General features: G+C 34.1%; 1 protein-coding gene across 1 annotated transcript; it reads right to left on the bottom strand.

Moving 5' to 3' along the window:
• Positions 1-249: 249 nt before the first annotated feature.
• On the bottom strand, positions 250-1,548 carry LOC126616910 (zinc finger protein ZAT5-like). The gene has a single exon (XM_050285034.1). The coding sequence runs from the start codon at positions 1,357-1,359 to the stop codon at positions 391-393; it is 969 nt and encodes a 322-aa protein (XP_050140991.1). The 5' UTR covers positions 1,360-1,548; the 3' UTR covers positions 250-390.
• Positions 1,549-15,397: the final 13,849 nt, after the last annotated feature.

The following is a 15,397-nucleotide window of genomic DNA, read 5'->3' as shown; positions in this document are numbered from 1 at the left end:
CCTCATCACTCACTTTTCGTGAATGAAAGACAACCATGAACACTAACCACTTACTTACTCAAAGTATTCAACTTCAACAATTTAGATGATTCAACAATTTTTGAGTGACAAAGTAATATTCTAATTAAAAACTCATCTATATGAATAGAAATACGAGCTTTGGTGCAAAAGAGTTTGTATTGTTCTAATCAACTGATGTAACTCACATTTACTTCATGATCCAACATTTGGTAGAAAGAAATTAAAAAGTAAAATGAATAGATCAAAAAATTTATATTCCACAAAAATACTCAACAATAGTAAAAAATGAAAATAACAATGCTTATAATTCACATTGAGATGTTCTACTAATTAAAGATTCTTCTTCTTTTTCTTATTTTTCTCTCTCTCTTAATAATGACAATCCACCAAAGCAGGGGCGTTGAAGACAAGGGTAGTTTGTTGGGTAGGCACAAACTGAAACTTAGACTCACGATGATGGTGATGGTGGTGATGATCATGATCTTCTGGTGCAGGAAGGTTTAGATCCAGTGGGAGAACATTTCTCTGCAGTTTGGTACTTGAGCCAATCATATTATTGCTACTATTATTCACAGCCACATGTGTAGCAGTAGCACTACCACTAATAGTGTTACTATTGGTTGCTGCAGATGCTGTTCTGTGCCTTCTCATGTGGCCCCCAAGTGCTTGACCAGATGTGAACTCAGACCGGCAGATCGAACACTCATGAATCTTAGGCTTATTACCTACTTGGATTGGAATTGCAGGAGGTGGGCTGCTCTTATATTTGATTAACTGCTTGCTTTGATCTTCAAATTCCTCAAAAGTTGTGGCTGTGATGAAATGGTGGGTTGGTGGAGCCGCCGCTGGTGGTGATTTTTTTATCATCTCCTCCGTGCTACTCATGGACTTCGGTTTCTTGTGACTTGCTCTGTGGCCACCCAGTGCTTGAAATGAAGGGAAAGTTCTGTTGCATGTTTTGCACTCATAGACAAAAAAACCAGCCTTGCCCATGTTAGTATTTTGTGCTAATCTTTCTTCAATGGTCTGCTTTGGATTAACATGATCACCCTGAGCCAAGAGGATTAGGCAATTTGCCATGTCCTCTTCTTCTTCCGTGCTCTCATAAATCTCACCAGAAGTTGTGGGAGATGTGAATGAATTTCCATAATAATTGTAATCGTGATCTCCTCCTCCAATTGTACCAGCGCCACAGGCGCTGGATGAGCTAGAGGTGACTGCCGCGGTGACCAACCCGTTTGGGGACTGAGGCCTCTGTCGCTTGGTACGCTTGCCCTTGATCATGATCATCTGTGACGCTTGATCATTGGTCACGACTAGTTCTTCTTGGCCTTCCATGCTCACAAACAAAAACCCAGAATTTGGTTTTGACCAAGAGCTAGCTTAGAGAAAGAAGTATTGGAGGAGAGAGAGAGGAAATTGTGATAGGGGATTGATGAGAACTAAGAAAAGGAAGGGCTAGGAGGGAGTGAGAGAGAGAGAAAGGAGAGAGAGCAATGAAGGGAAGCAAGGAAAGAGGAGTGAGTGATGCTGTTATATATAGTGAACGGTGAGAAAGTTTTGTGGGGTCAAAATCCGCCTCTCCGCACACAGTTAACCATAAATAAGTCTGCCACCAAAATCTTCCTTGCGTTTCCAACCTTCGAAGTGTGACTACCAAGAAAAGTTTGTTCTATTTTCACGCGAATATATATATATATATATATATATTGTACGTCAACATTTTTTTTCAATTGGAGAGTCATGTTCTCTCCTAGCATCATGAGAGGGTTAGAAAGGAAAAGGGAGAGGCATATAATTTTAGGAAAACTAACGAAAAATTAAAAAAAACTTTAGTTTTAATGAAAAATGACAAATAAAGGTGTAGTGAATAGTACAAATAAAATGTAAAAATGTGATTTTTCATTAAAAGTGAACAGTACCAGGAGTGTTTTGTTAAAACTCCCTATATTTTTACTAACCACATTGTTGACCATATCTCGTTTTAAAGTCAGATCTATATGTACGTATCAAACGTATTAACATAATAATTTTGTCACTAAGAAAAATATATTATGTATGTAATTTATAATATAATGATCAACAAATATGATCCATGCATAGACTTTTTAATGATTAGGTGGTGGGTTTGTTGTTTTATAGCTAAACTAAAATATATGACTCGTTGGAGTGCATGGCAAAAAGTTTTGCTTTCTATTATTGTTTAGTGTTATATTGTGTTAGTTTGTTATAAGAAGTTTTGTTATATTATTGTAGAGGAGAAAATAAAATGAGAGAGTGTTAGAGAGAGGGGAAACTAAAATTAAAATTATAATGGAGACACAGTTCAAGAATGTTTGGTACAAACGTTTGGAGTTGGTTTCACACTCTCTTTCTCATATCACATAGTAAGCCAACTAAGTCACGAATAAACACACCCATCAAAGCAAAGGAGGATTGCACGTTAAAAGCATGGCTACCCCTCATTCACTTCATTTCTTGTTAAAGAAAAGTAGCACTACATCTTCATATATATTGAGTAATTGATGGGAGATTCGGGTGGCTTTCAAGCAAACCCCTTATTACTTTTTTTTTCTGTCAACTATTCTTTCTTTGCCAATTGCTCACTCATCTAAAGCTCGTGCCCAATATGTACCAGTAGCCTACATTAGCTCTGAGTAGTATCAATACATATATGAATGAGGTTGCATCACCAACTAATTAAGCACGGAAGCTTTCGTTATGAATGTAACACTGTTATGTAATATTATATTCTAAAGTATAAACTCGTTGTTCATTCATATTCTAATGCATAAATTTAAATCATTAACATCACGTGACAGTGCCACATTAACATCCAAAAGAATTTATTTTAAGCCACCAAAAGTGCCCAGCCTAGCAAGAAAAGAAGGGGATCGATACATCATTTAAGTAGTGTGCACAAATAAGTGCCCACATCAAGTAGGCTTTGGTTAAGTGATATATAAGTAGGGCATGTTTACCATACAATACAAGTATATATGCACACGGGTATTTTATGACTAGCTATATCATCTTGTTTAAAAGCAGTAGTTTTGGGTGCACTAGCAGCTAATTAATTTGTGATGTCTACAAATAACCTCTTTTTCGTTTATAAAGATTAATTCAACCATTGATTGTTCGTTTGAGTTATTAAGAACTCAATGTAAAGCTATTGGTGCAGCTAGCCGATTTCAATAATTAAACAACTAATGCTTATGCTTAAGTCTGAAGGTCAGTTACCACTAGCATTATTTATCTTTCTTTATAAGTGCGAGGTCATAGATTCGATTTTCGTGGATGATAAGTTTGATACCAATTATTATGGCTGACTCATTATGCGACTTAACCTAATATCCCTTTCCTTAGTGTAAATAATATCGTTGTTTTATAAAATAACAAAAAAAAAAGTTTGAAAGGTCCAGTTACCAATCAAATTCAAGTGAGCACACAACGTAGTTGACAAACAAAAAATAAAAACTTAAGATACATCTTATTAGAACATAATTAATGCTATATAATATTTTTCATGCTGGGAAAATTGTTTGCAGTTCAAGTCCATTATCAGTTCAATAGTGAAGCTCCTATTATTCTAAAGAAGGGTTCGATTATCACAGAAAAGTCGACGTATAAAAAGTGGTTCGATTATCACATATTTGTTTGGAAACAGAAATATAATACGGCTGCAGTTAGAACACTGCCATGTGAAAGCATTATATTTTTTGGACCAAGTAAATTGTATTAAAAGATGTAAACAAAATTTCTTGGAGTATTTTGCAAAGTCGGTCATGATATTTTTGAGATAGATCACGTGGGAAACTGGAAAAAAAAATAGTACATATAAACCACCTCTATATATGTGTATAATTGAATTGGTAGTGCTATTCACACACATTTTTTTACCTCTTACACACTCTTATTAATTTTTGTCCGTTGATGTACTTCAATCGATCTAATGGCCGGGAATTGAAAGAGGTGTGTGAGAAGTAAAAATAAATGTGTGGATAACATCATCATAATTGAATAACAACGAGACACTAAACATATATATTTCGTCCTGTGTTGATGCCAATTAAAAAAAAAGTAATTTCTGTAACGTCTAATTCGAGATATAAGAGTGAGTTAACATATAGTTTTAAGATAAATTTAAATAATCCCTAATACACCACAACAAAGACTAAGCACCCGGATTATGACCTAATTAATGAATAAGTTGAGGTTTCATCTTGCAATTTATTGACAATAGTGCTGGGGAGCGTAGTCCAACTCTTTATAATTAAACATACTCCACAATATCACCTGCTCCTCACGTGTGGCGACATTTAAGCCAACAAGTGAACACAAGTAAGAGCATACTTATATATGACCATTTAGCTTAACATGTGAGACAACATGTTCTAATACCATAAAAAAAAAAATTCTACCCTAAAATCAATTGGTAATAAGAGAAAAAACTCAATTTCTTATAAACAAGTACAAAGTCCTTACCTTTTCAATGTGACAACACTCATATTCTCACACTAGATTACCAAATTTTATATATTATGGCCAAGATCATCAGCATCTTCATCGATCTTTCTCATTAACTGGTTAATTAAATCCTTGAATTGAATTTTCAAATAAACGTTGTGGTTTTAACAACAAAATGAAAAATAAAACTTGCCCTGGAACTTATTCAAAAACCTCAAAGTGTTTATTTTTCTTCATGAAAATACGACCTACCTATAAAAAAAAAGAAAAGGAATTTGAGGCTTGTTGGGGGACTGAAGAAAGTTGAGGTTCCACCATAATTGGCAATATGGGGAATAGCCAAACTTACTTATAAACCCATGCAAGGTCCCTTCTCTCATCAATGTGGGATTCATTCTCAACACGCCTCCTCACGTGTGGCGAATTTTCAAGCCTAACACGTGGACAACACAACGAGATGACGTGAAGCGCGTGTGGTCATTTGAATTTACACATAGGACAACTTGCTCTGATATCATGAAGAAAGTTGAGGTTCCACCATAAAACCAATTGGCAATATGAGGAGTAACCTAACTTACTTATAAGCTCATGCAATAGCTCTTACTGATTGCAATACAGAAGCTGGTTACTATGATAGTTTTTTTTCAGGGATTTTTTAGCGGTACCTTAGAGTATAGAATGCTTTGAATGTTTTAACCGTTAAATCTAATTTATAAATATAAAAATAAAAATTAAACGATTAAAACACCTAAAGTTTTGAATACTGCGGAACATCCTAGAATTTTTTAGTTTTTTATTCGATGTTTGACTATTAAATGGTTCAATTTTCATGACAACCCTATTAGAGATTTTTTAAATTAACAATGAACAGTGTCACAAGTTCACAACGACCTCTTATGAAAATGTTGCTTTTAAAATCAAAGTGAAGTCTGAGAACAACTACCAAAGTTTAGGTACCTTCTACGGGACTTCATCTAGTGGTTCATGTACCGTTGACCCACTTATTTATTCCCAAGGAGCCACCCCCTTACTCATCTGGTGCATTATTTGTTTGATGTTCCTTTATGCTTTCCTCAATCGCTAGAGTTTTTCAATTCCTTTGATAAATCAAAGCGAGTTACTTAGTCACTTAGATCCATACTTTTCAGTTAAGAATGATCAGTTGTGCAAATACATATTAAGTGTTAGATTATTTGTTGATTCATGAGACTTCGAGTGTATAGGCCGGCCGGGATCAATGAGCCCCTTTATTAATTGGACTGCGAATTTAATATAATTTTAGGTTTTTTTTCACAAACCAAGAACATAATATTTTAAACTTACAATTGCATATCTGCTAAAAGCCTAAAATATAACCCTCTAACCAAATACGCGAGTTTGTTTGATATATCAGATTGTTCTTTTATTGATTCATGACATATTAGTTGCATTGTTGCACCAGATTATCTCGGGTTGGACTATCTTCAGAGACTAAGCAGTACTGGTTTAGCTTGGACTAAGTAAGATAAGAATAATGAAGTGTTTGGTAGTGTGCGAGACTAAATTATGAATTAAAATATGTTTAGGTCACAAATTATTTTTTATCATTTTGAATTGTGCCTTGAAAAACAAAAAACAACTATTATTATATTATAAAATATTATTTTGTAGTTATTTAATTTAATTATAAATTTCTTAAATTTGTTTAAATGACAAAGAAATTTAACTAGAATTGGTGGTTTTTGTTGTGTGAAATAATGATGAGGTCTTGGGTTGAAAACACCATGTGTGTTTATTTACTTTCCAATTTTTGTACAAATTTCTTTTCATAAGAGTAAAATTTATAAAATTTGATTAAAAGATAAAAAAAGCTTGACCATAAGTGGTGGTTTATGTTATTTAAAATAAACAAGGAGGTCCTAGGTTCAAAACAATGTGTTTTTTTTTACTTTCCAACTTTTACAAATTTCTTTTCATAAGAGTCTAACTTTATGAAATTTGGCTAAATGATCAAGAGGTTTAATTAGAAGCAATGGTTTTTGTTGTTTAAAAGTAACAAGATGTCTTGAGTTCGAAATGCTATGTGCATGTTTATTCTTTTCAAATTTTACAAATTTCTGTTTGGTTATTAATTTCTTTTAATTACTAGCTAGTAGCCATGTGGCTTGTAGTTTTTAAACATTCGTTCCAATTCAAGTCTAACCTTCAACAAAGAGTAATGTGTATACCAAATTTATAAATCATATGATGTGTCACCAATTGGTTTAACTTAGTGCCCATTCATTGCTTATACATATCAACTAAAGACTAGAAAGCATCATCACTATTTTTTCAGTCTCATATTGACAAGGTTAGTAAACAAGAAAAAAACACATCACGATTTATATAAAAACACTTTAAAAGTTCAGACATAAGGAAAACAAAACTCATCATCTTTCTACTTGTATGCCTGGGGTTTTTTGGTTCCCTTTCTCAGTACAAAATAAAATAGTTTTTCCCTATTTCTAAATTATTGAGTTTGAGGTGCTTTTGTAAATATAATTTTATCGAAGTCTTACAAGTGAAAATAAATAATTTTCTTATATAAAGTTAGGGCACATTTTTTGGCGTTGCCCCGAGTTCAAAAATCTTAGTACCGGCCCTGATGGGACTCCAAAGGTTAATCCAATCTAGTCTAAGAATACTAAGGGTGTGTTTGTTGCACTGGACTATCTCGGACTGAACTAGCTTTAAGGACCAAGCTAGACTGGCTTAGATTAGACTAAGCTGGATTATCTTAGTGAAGCATTTGGTGCAGTTTTAGACTAACAAATTGAATAATATTTTTCTTTTCTTTTTTTTCCATTTTCTTTTTCTTCTTCTTTTTCTTTTTCCTTTTCCTTTTCCTTTTTATCGAACACTCTTCCCTATATCGCATGAACTTTATCGCAGTTTTTCAGAACTCTATCGCATGAACACTCTTTCCCTCTATTGAAAATAGGTTAGTTTTTCAGAAATCTTTCTCTCTGGGATTTGCAATTAGCAATTCGAATCTGGGTTTGCACTTCCACCGAATTTGGGTTTTTTTTTTATTCCATTGAATTTGTGCAGATGTGTAGAAGACTAAGATGAAGTTGTGGTTATAGATGGAAGTGGGCATCGGCCATGATTGTTCGCCTACCAAGTTCTCTGTCTTTGTCTACCAACGAAGGCCCATGCATACTTAGAGGTGAACGGATGACGACGAGAGCAAAGAAAGCAGAGTGGAGAGAGAGAGAATGCGCGACTTGATTATGGGTTCTTCGAGATTCAAAACGAGCAAACAAAGAGTTGGAGATTCTGGGTTCTCCGCGATTCGAAAGAACGGACGAAGAGTTGGTGATTCTGGGTTCTGGGTTTTGGGTTCTCCGCGATTCGAAATGAGCGGATGAAGAGTTGGCAATTTTGGGTTCTCCACGATTCAAAACGAGATAACTTGATTCTGGATTCTAGGTTCTCCTTGGTTTTGGGTTGGCGGGTGTAGGCCATGTTGGCGAAGCAAGCATATGAGGTCTTAGCAATCCCATGGTATTCGGAGGGTCTTGCTAAGACCTCCTAGTGAAGGAGATAGTGCATGCGAGTCCCGCTTTATCCCATTAAACTTAGTCCATGTAAGTAACAAATAGTCCAGTTCAGTCCAGTGAAAGTTAACGAGCCCAAACAAACACACCCTTAGTGAAGCCAACAAGCAAGCCCTTAGAGTGTATAGGCCTCGTAAGGGTTGTTAAAAGATGAATTCCTTGCAATACAAGAAAAGTTTCGGAAGAAATTCATGATTATATAACGTACGTCATTATGTTACGTTGACGTTGAAGCTTTAATTAGACTATGATTGCTTGTGATTGAAGAAAAGTTTAATTATGGGTTAAACTTAACATTAATCCGAGAGCAATGCAAGGAAGAAATAATAAAGGTAAGTGAAAATGGTAAGAACACATAAGCATTTAGGGTCAGTTCAAGTGATGGAGGAGGATGAGTGTTGATAATGACTGGCCTCAGATTTGGTAAGAGAATTGTTATTGGTAGTAAAAAAAAATTCATTTTGCACTTCTCACAAGTATTTTTTTGGAAGAAGAAAATAACACGTGCTATGGGCTTCTGTCATGAAGCGCTTACATTTTTATTAGAAATTTCATTATATTTTGAGGTATTTTCAAACAGACCCTTCATTATTCATGATACTTCAAGTTTAAGTTGTGAATAATTATTAAAACTTTTACCTATTATAAAAAAATTCCTTATTTACTGAAATCATATTGCACTCTTCTAATTACTGAAAGTTTTACAGCTTATATTTTAAGCTTTATTTCATGAGTTAGAGATGGTCTTAAAATGTGTAAGAGGAATCTATCTAACCGACAAGCACCATTCAAGCATTTAAGCACATATGCCTTTCTTCCTCAATCTGTAAAGAGAATCTCCTTCTCCTTGCATTAAAAAATATATAAATTCATGGCTTGTGTTACATATATTCCGACTCTGTTGTTTTCACTTTAACCTATAATTTTTTCCTTATTTTTGTGTATGATGAACTATTGATCCACAGGAATATATGATGATGATCAAGCCGATGAAGTGGGAGCACCTATTAATATGGAAAAAAGCCATCTTATTCAAAAGTCCATATAAGTTTTGGATCTGTTTGTTAATTACTAGTAGAAAAGATAAGGGATATTGAATGCATGATGAACAAAGACTCTTTCATTCACTTTTGCTCTAAAATTAGGGACTAGTCCTCGAAAAACCATATATTACAAAGTCTACAGAAAGATATTTGGAAGCTCCTTCATATATATATACACACACAACCAGTTTTTTTGTCTTATTTGTGGATTACTCGTTTTTAAAAACCTTGCCCCGAAACTTCTAGTCCGGAGCTACGGTACCAGAAAACAGTAGGAATATCTTCAAGGCTATAAAAAACCAAAAGGTACACTTTATTTGTTATTTCAGTGATTGTTATTATATTTATACACTTAGCTCAGAAAATATTATGTAGAAAATCAAGAACATCAGGGGCCTAACCAAAAGGTCCTTCAATTTAATTGGGGATTGGTGTATACTATCTAAAATTTGGTATGACATTACTTAAAAATGAATGTATTTCATTAATATAGGGAAGTTGCTTATCCCATACTCATTTAATCTTACATTCACACTTTCTTATCCCCATACTATGTAGCTTGACTGAAATAAAAATATATAAAACCACTTGGCGGGATTTCAAGTACACAAAAATTACTAGCTAGGGCGGCCAAATAGGAACTAATAGCAACTCCACCCAAGCAAATTGCCCAAGCAATTACTGCCTTAGTGAACAGTAGCTGTCCAAGTGTATCTCCAACTCCTAAACTGAGTTGCCCATGCTATTGGTATTAAAATCTTATTATTTTTATATAATAATAAAAGATTTTTTTGCTTTTAATTTCAGATAGGATATTTAATCAATCTTGTCATGCCACGTGTCATTATCCAAAAGTACAATTTTTGTAGATATATTTTTAGTAGATTTTTAACCAATCTCATAGCACCTAAATTTTGTAAGAATTTGAAAATATTGAAATGTGGTGTAAGGTGGAAGAGCATGGTTAGGTATAAATCTTTTTTATATATATATTTTTTATTTTTTTAATAATTTTTATCTAACCAAATTAATATGGACCATTGGATTACAAAAATTCAGTAATCCAACATCCCAGATTTTGACACATATGCCAACAGTAACAATTGATTTTTTTCTGAATTTTTATTTTTTAACCCGAAAAATCTGGATCGTTGATTAGAAAATATAACGGACCAGAAAGTGCCACATGTACTAACCATTAGATTCGAATTCAATTTTTTTTAACCGTTGAAAATTTAACGGCCTAGAAATATAACCATTTGAAATCCAACAGCTTAGGAAGAGCCATGTTGCCCCCTTCACGAATGAGTTGATTGTGCTTGCAGTGTGGGCCCAAGCCCTGTTTTCTTGTCGGGCCACTCGCCGCTTCTCTCGCATGTAATTCATGCGCCGGCGAAACCAATAAATAAAAAGGTGGTTGACGCTAGATCCACTTAGTTAGTAGGCTGGGCTATTCTAGTGTGTGTGGTGAGTCAGACGGACAAGGATTGTCTACCCTCCCACTTCCGGTGCCCTCCTGTTTGTGTAGTCACGTTTAAGCCACGTCAACATTTTATATTACTATTCATTTTTGTCTTATTATCTCTATAAAAAAAACAATATAAAATGTTGACGTGGCTTAACCGTGACCACACAAAACAGGAGGGCACGAGAGGGCACCGGAAGTGGGAGGGCATACAATCCTTGTCCGAGTCAGACTCCCCTGGAGCCCAATTGATTAGGTAGGGCTAGAGTGGTTTGGGGAGCTTGGGGGATTGGGTAGCCTAATAGCTCAAGCAATTTTTCTTCGGGTGAAGTGGTTCTAGGTATATGCGCTTTTTATTTGATCCTTTTCGTGGGTGCAAAAGCAACTCTTGTATATTTGATAGTTAATACATATAGTTTGTAGGTAATTACATGCATTTGTGAAGTATACAAGGATGAAATTACTCTTGATTGTTTTCCTCTTAGGAACACAAAGTATACACGGATGACATCCAAATTTCCAAATTAAGTATTATAAGGGAACAGTAGTGAGACAATGAGCAGGCAATGTAAGGCAGATATTCTTGGCGTAACAGATAAACGTGATTAATTAGTCGTGTGAGGCACGTAAAGTACTACTGTTTATGTGATGCTGCTAGTGCTACTATTTCGTTTCTCATAAAGCACAAAGGAAGGTGCATGGTGTACCAAAATTAAAATATTCTTCTTCTTTGTGCCAATCTGTACTCGGACTAATTGAGAAAGATTTAGATAAAAACATGGAATATTTGAAGAGTATAACGCCATGGTCCAATGGAGGTAATAATTAGTTTGCAGTAATCTCATCTTTAATTTATGTACTTACTCCACATGCTATATAGTAAATACAATGCGTTGGCTCAACTCATATATCAGAAAATGAATAGGACTGAAAAAAGTGGCTGCATACTTTTTCTTTAGAATCTGATTAGGTTTATTGTTGGGGGTTTTGTTCTTTCCTAATTAAGGGCACCATTCAATCAAATTAGATTGAATAGTTTGCCAGAGTTGTAACCCTAGTAAAATATGTCCATATTTTGCATTAATATTCTCACGTGGTTTGCTGCTTATAACCCCAAAGATCGATATTGGAGCATATATTTGGGTCCCGATTGATATGTGAAGCCAGAGACATTTAATCACATGGCTCATCTCATAACTCGACCACTCAACCGAGATAAAATTTGTTTAGTGGGGGTTCTAGCTCAAGTGGTAGAATATAAATGTATTCTCTACATATGCTAGCTAAGTGCTTGATTCCATCACTGAAGAAAAAGAACAGAAAATTTTCATTAGAGGATGACATGTTCATTTTATATTTAGAGATTTACTATGTCAAATTTTGTAAGCAGCCACCAATATCTGCATCAATACTGATAACGGATTTATGTAAATTATCGAAATGGATAAGACCATAAGGTATTAGACCATAAAGCATTTTGGTTCCAGAATTTCTCAATCTAGTTGTTCAATGTTTACTTATATTTTCAGGAATAGGAATAGGAATCGCATGAGATAATTGATTATGCAGGAATAATACCTAAATTATTTAGGTATGACAAAAATCCCTGGTAATGAAATTTATTGTTTTTATTCCATGTGTGTTATAGTAAACGAGGGATATGTCAAGAATGTAAATGATACTCATATATTGTATTATCATTCATGGTAAATAACATAAATTTCAAAAAAAAAATTGACGCTTGGTTTTGCATTTTTTAAAATCATTAAAAATACTTTCAAGATTATTATATCTCATGTCAAAATTGAAAATATCTGATTGGTTTCGGTTGAAGTAAAAAATTTCAGTTATACCTTACACCCCTAACCATGTGGATTGCTTGTCATTGTAAAAGTCATTAATCCTTTATCATTTTGAAGGCATCAACAACCAGTGATGATGACCGATCCATAGATTGATGAAAAGGTGCCATAATCTGTACGCCAACATTACACATACATATAGTTTGAGTGGTCAAAGAAAGCTCCCTCAAAAGAAAAAAAAATTAGGAATAAAACTATAGCATATGGGGCACATTTATCCGATCGAATTTATATTTGGTGATTGCCACTTGGTGGCCACGTTGTTTGGAGTTGGAGGAAAGTGTTGGGGGGTGGGAGGGTCCTAATAATCCAATTCAGTAGTTTAGTCAATTGAGTAATAATGTGGTATTCTTTACAATGAAGGTGATGAAGTATTGTGGGGGACTTGATACGCACTCCACTTTTTTTAACAGTTGAGATGTCACTGAGGGAGTGTGAGAAGCTTGTGACTTGTGAGCCACTCATAAGTGAGAGCAAAGCCTTTTCTCTTGCAACCAAGCACATCCTTACAAAAAAAAAAAATATCATAAAGTCTTGATGATATTTTGGTGGGTAGTGTACACCATGCTTGGACTTGGACATTGACAGACTAAGCAAACCATATGCACTAATTAGTGTTAAATTTCGTTTACTAATTTTTTTATGGTGGGTAAGATATGTGCAATTACTAACTACATATCTTATCCAAAAAGATAAACCGCACTTTTCTAAATGTCTTGCACATGAATTTCACTTTTGTAGAGGTCGATGTAGATGTAATGTAACCAACAGAAATGATAAATTATATTGTTTATGTTAGTTTGATATGTATTACTGTTACATTTTTTGAGAGCTTAATTAAACTTTTGGGATATAATTAGTGAGTGTTTAGTTTGTACTAGAGTTTTACTTGCAAATAACTCCAACCTCCCTGATCTCTGACACATCGTGGATTATTTTCCTACAAAAATGGGAATTTTATTTGCTTTGTGTGCATACATGTATCGAGCCGATATGTTATTTTATCAGACTGTTAATTTTACACTATACGTTAATACAAAAACTCACCTTTTTTATTTGTTCACCTTTTCTTTTACTTGACGAACCTTAATTATAGTCCAAATTTAAATCTAATTTGTCCAACAGTGCTAGAAGAATCCATCCCCAATAGTTATATATGACGTAACTGTATTTTAAAGATCAACATTAGTTGGGCAACGATTCTTGGTGCAGAAAGATTTATGTGGTCAGTTCACCGAGCACGTAATGCAAGAGGGGCCAATGCATGCAGCCATTAGTTTGGTGCTGTTGTTATTGGATGGTGGTTGTGTGGCGGTGGTGGAGGAAAGCAAAGCAAAGCATGCATTATGGATCCTTCCAGTAAGACTGTACGAGAAGGGCATAATTCAATTCAAGCCGCAGAGACGATGTTAGTGGAGGTTTGCTTGCAGAAGATAATACAATGGATATAGAATTTATTCAGACTGACTCTGTATGCTTTCGGTTCTGAACTTTTACCTACTTTTGCAAGTTCCACACCAAACAAAAGTTACGTGGGCATGAGAAAAAGATAAAATCAGTAAAAAAAAAAACAAAAGGGATGACCTTTATTTTGCATCCTTCTGATCAGTTCATGTATTTTATGTTTTAGGTGATTGGCAGGCGTAAGTAGGTAGTAATGTAGTAGCCAGTTTAGAAGTCAAAATTTCCAAATCATTATTCTCAACATCTATTTAAAATTGGATTTTAACTCCTCTTAACTTAATGGTTTAAAATTTCTTTTAAGATAGTTTCAGGATTCGATTTTTTACAATCGAAAAAAGTTCATAAATGAAAGAAAGAGGAATGAGTTTTTTTTTTTTTTTTTTTTTTTTTTTTTTTTGGTATATATAGGGGTGGGTTCGGTTTCATCAAATCGAAATTACTATTTGGTTAGGTTCAATTTTTACAATTTATATTTTAGTTCGGTTTAAATTTTAGTTCAATTTTTTTTATTGCATTTGGTTTTGATTTATCAGGATTGACTTTTTAGTGTAAAAATGTGGTTTTTCGTTAAAATGAACAGTAGCGGGAGCTTTTCGTTAAAGTTCCATTTTTCAAATTAATTTTCTTTTTAACTTGAAATTGGAGAGAAAATGAAGAATAAAAATCTAGGGAATTAGACTTTCAGCATATTTAGGCCTAAAGTTAGGTTTACCTAGTCTTGGACTGAAATTAGGCTAATAGTTAACTTGGAATTGGACTTAGAAAATGAATACTCAACATAAATAAATAAATAAGTATTAATTTAGTTCTCATTCATTCGTTTGGATTAGTTCGATTTTCAATCAATTTGGTTTTTTTTTTCAATTTCGATTCGGTTTTTCGTCCCTGTTTTTCGGTTTTTTGGTTTTCTGACCCCATCATTAGCTTCATTGCTATGTAGCACTCAGTGTTACGCGTGTTTTAGCCATTAAGTGCTACATAAAAAATTCCAATTGTTTAGTTATTCTAAATAGCAGTTATTCGCCACTCAGTACTACGATTTAGTGGTATTCCTATTCGTTTAGAAGTGAGAGGTCTTAGGTTCGAATCTCTTGGATGACGAATTCGATACCAAATTAGGCTGCCCATTGTGTGACTTAGCCGAACTCCCCCTCCCCTAGTGTAAAAATGTCGATGTATTAAAAAAAAGAAGTTGTTATTCATTTTTTGTACCATTAAGTGCTACATGTCACTGGAAAAAAAAATCCAAAACAATGAGTAAAAGTTTTGATGCCTTGGTAGCCAAGTAAATACTCAAAAGTGTCTGGATGCAAAAGTTACAAACTAAACAAGTTTTTTTAGGAGTTGGCTCACATTGCTAGGAAAATTGAAGTGTTCAAATACAACTGGTAAAACAAAAATATTAGGTAGGAATTGCATTATTAATTTTCTAGAAAACGAAAAAAGAGAAGAAAAGCAATAGAGATACGTAATGCAAGCAACTACTAACAAATTATT

The sequence above is a fragment of the Malus sylvestris genome, chromosome 3 (assembly GCF_916048215.2).
Source record: "Malus sylvestris chromosome 3, drMalSylv7.2, whole genome shotgun sequence".
Lineage (NCBI taxonomy): Eukaryota > Viridiplantae > Streptophyta > Magnoliopsida > Rosales > Rosaceae > Malus > Malus sylvestris.
The sequence above is the reverse complement of the archived record's forward strand: the minus strand, read 5'-3'. Positions and strand labels throughout refer to the sequence as shown.

Coding starts and splice junctions, on each gene's coding strand:
- LOC126616910 (XM_050285034.1), bottom strand. CDS start 1,359: ATGGAAGGCCAAGAAGAACTAGTCGTGACCAATGATCAAGCGTCACAG.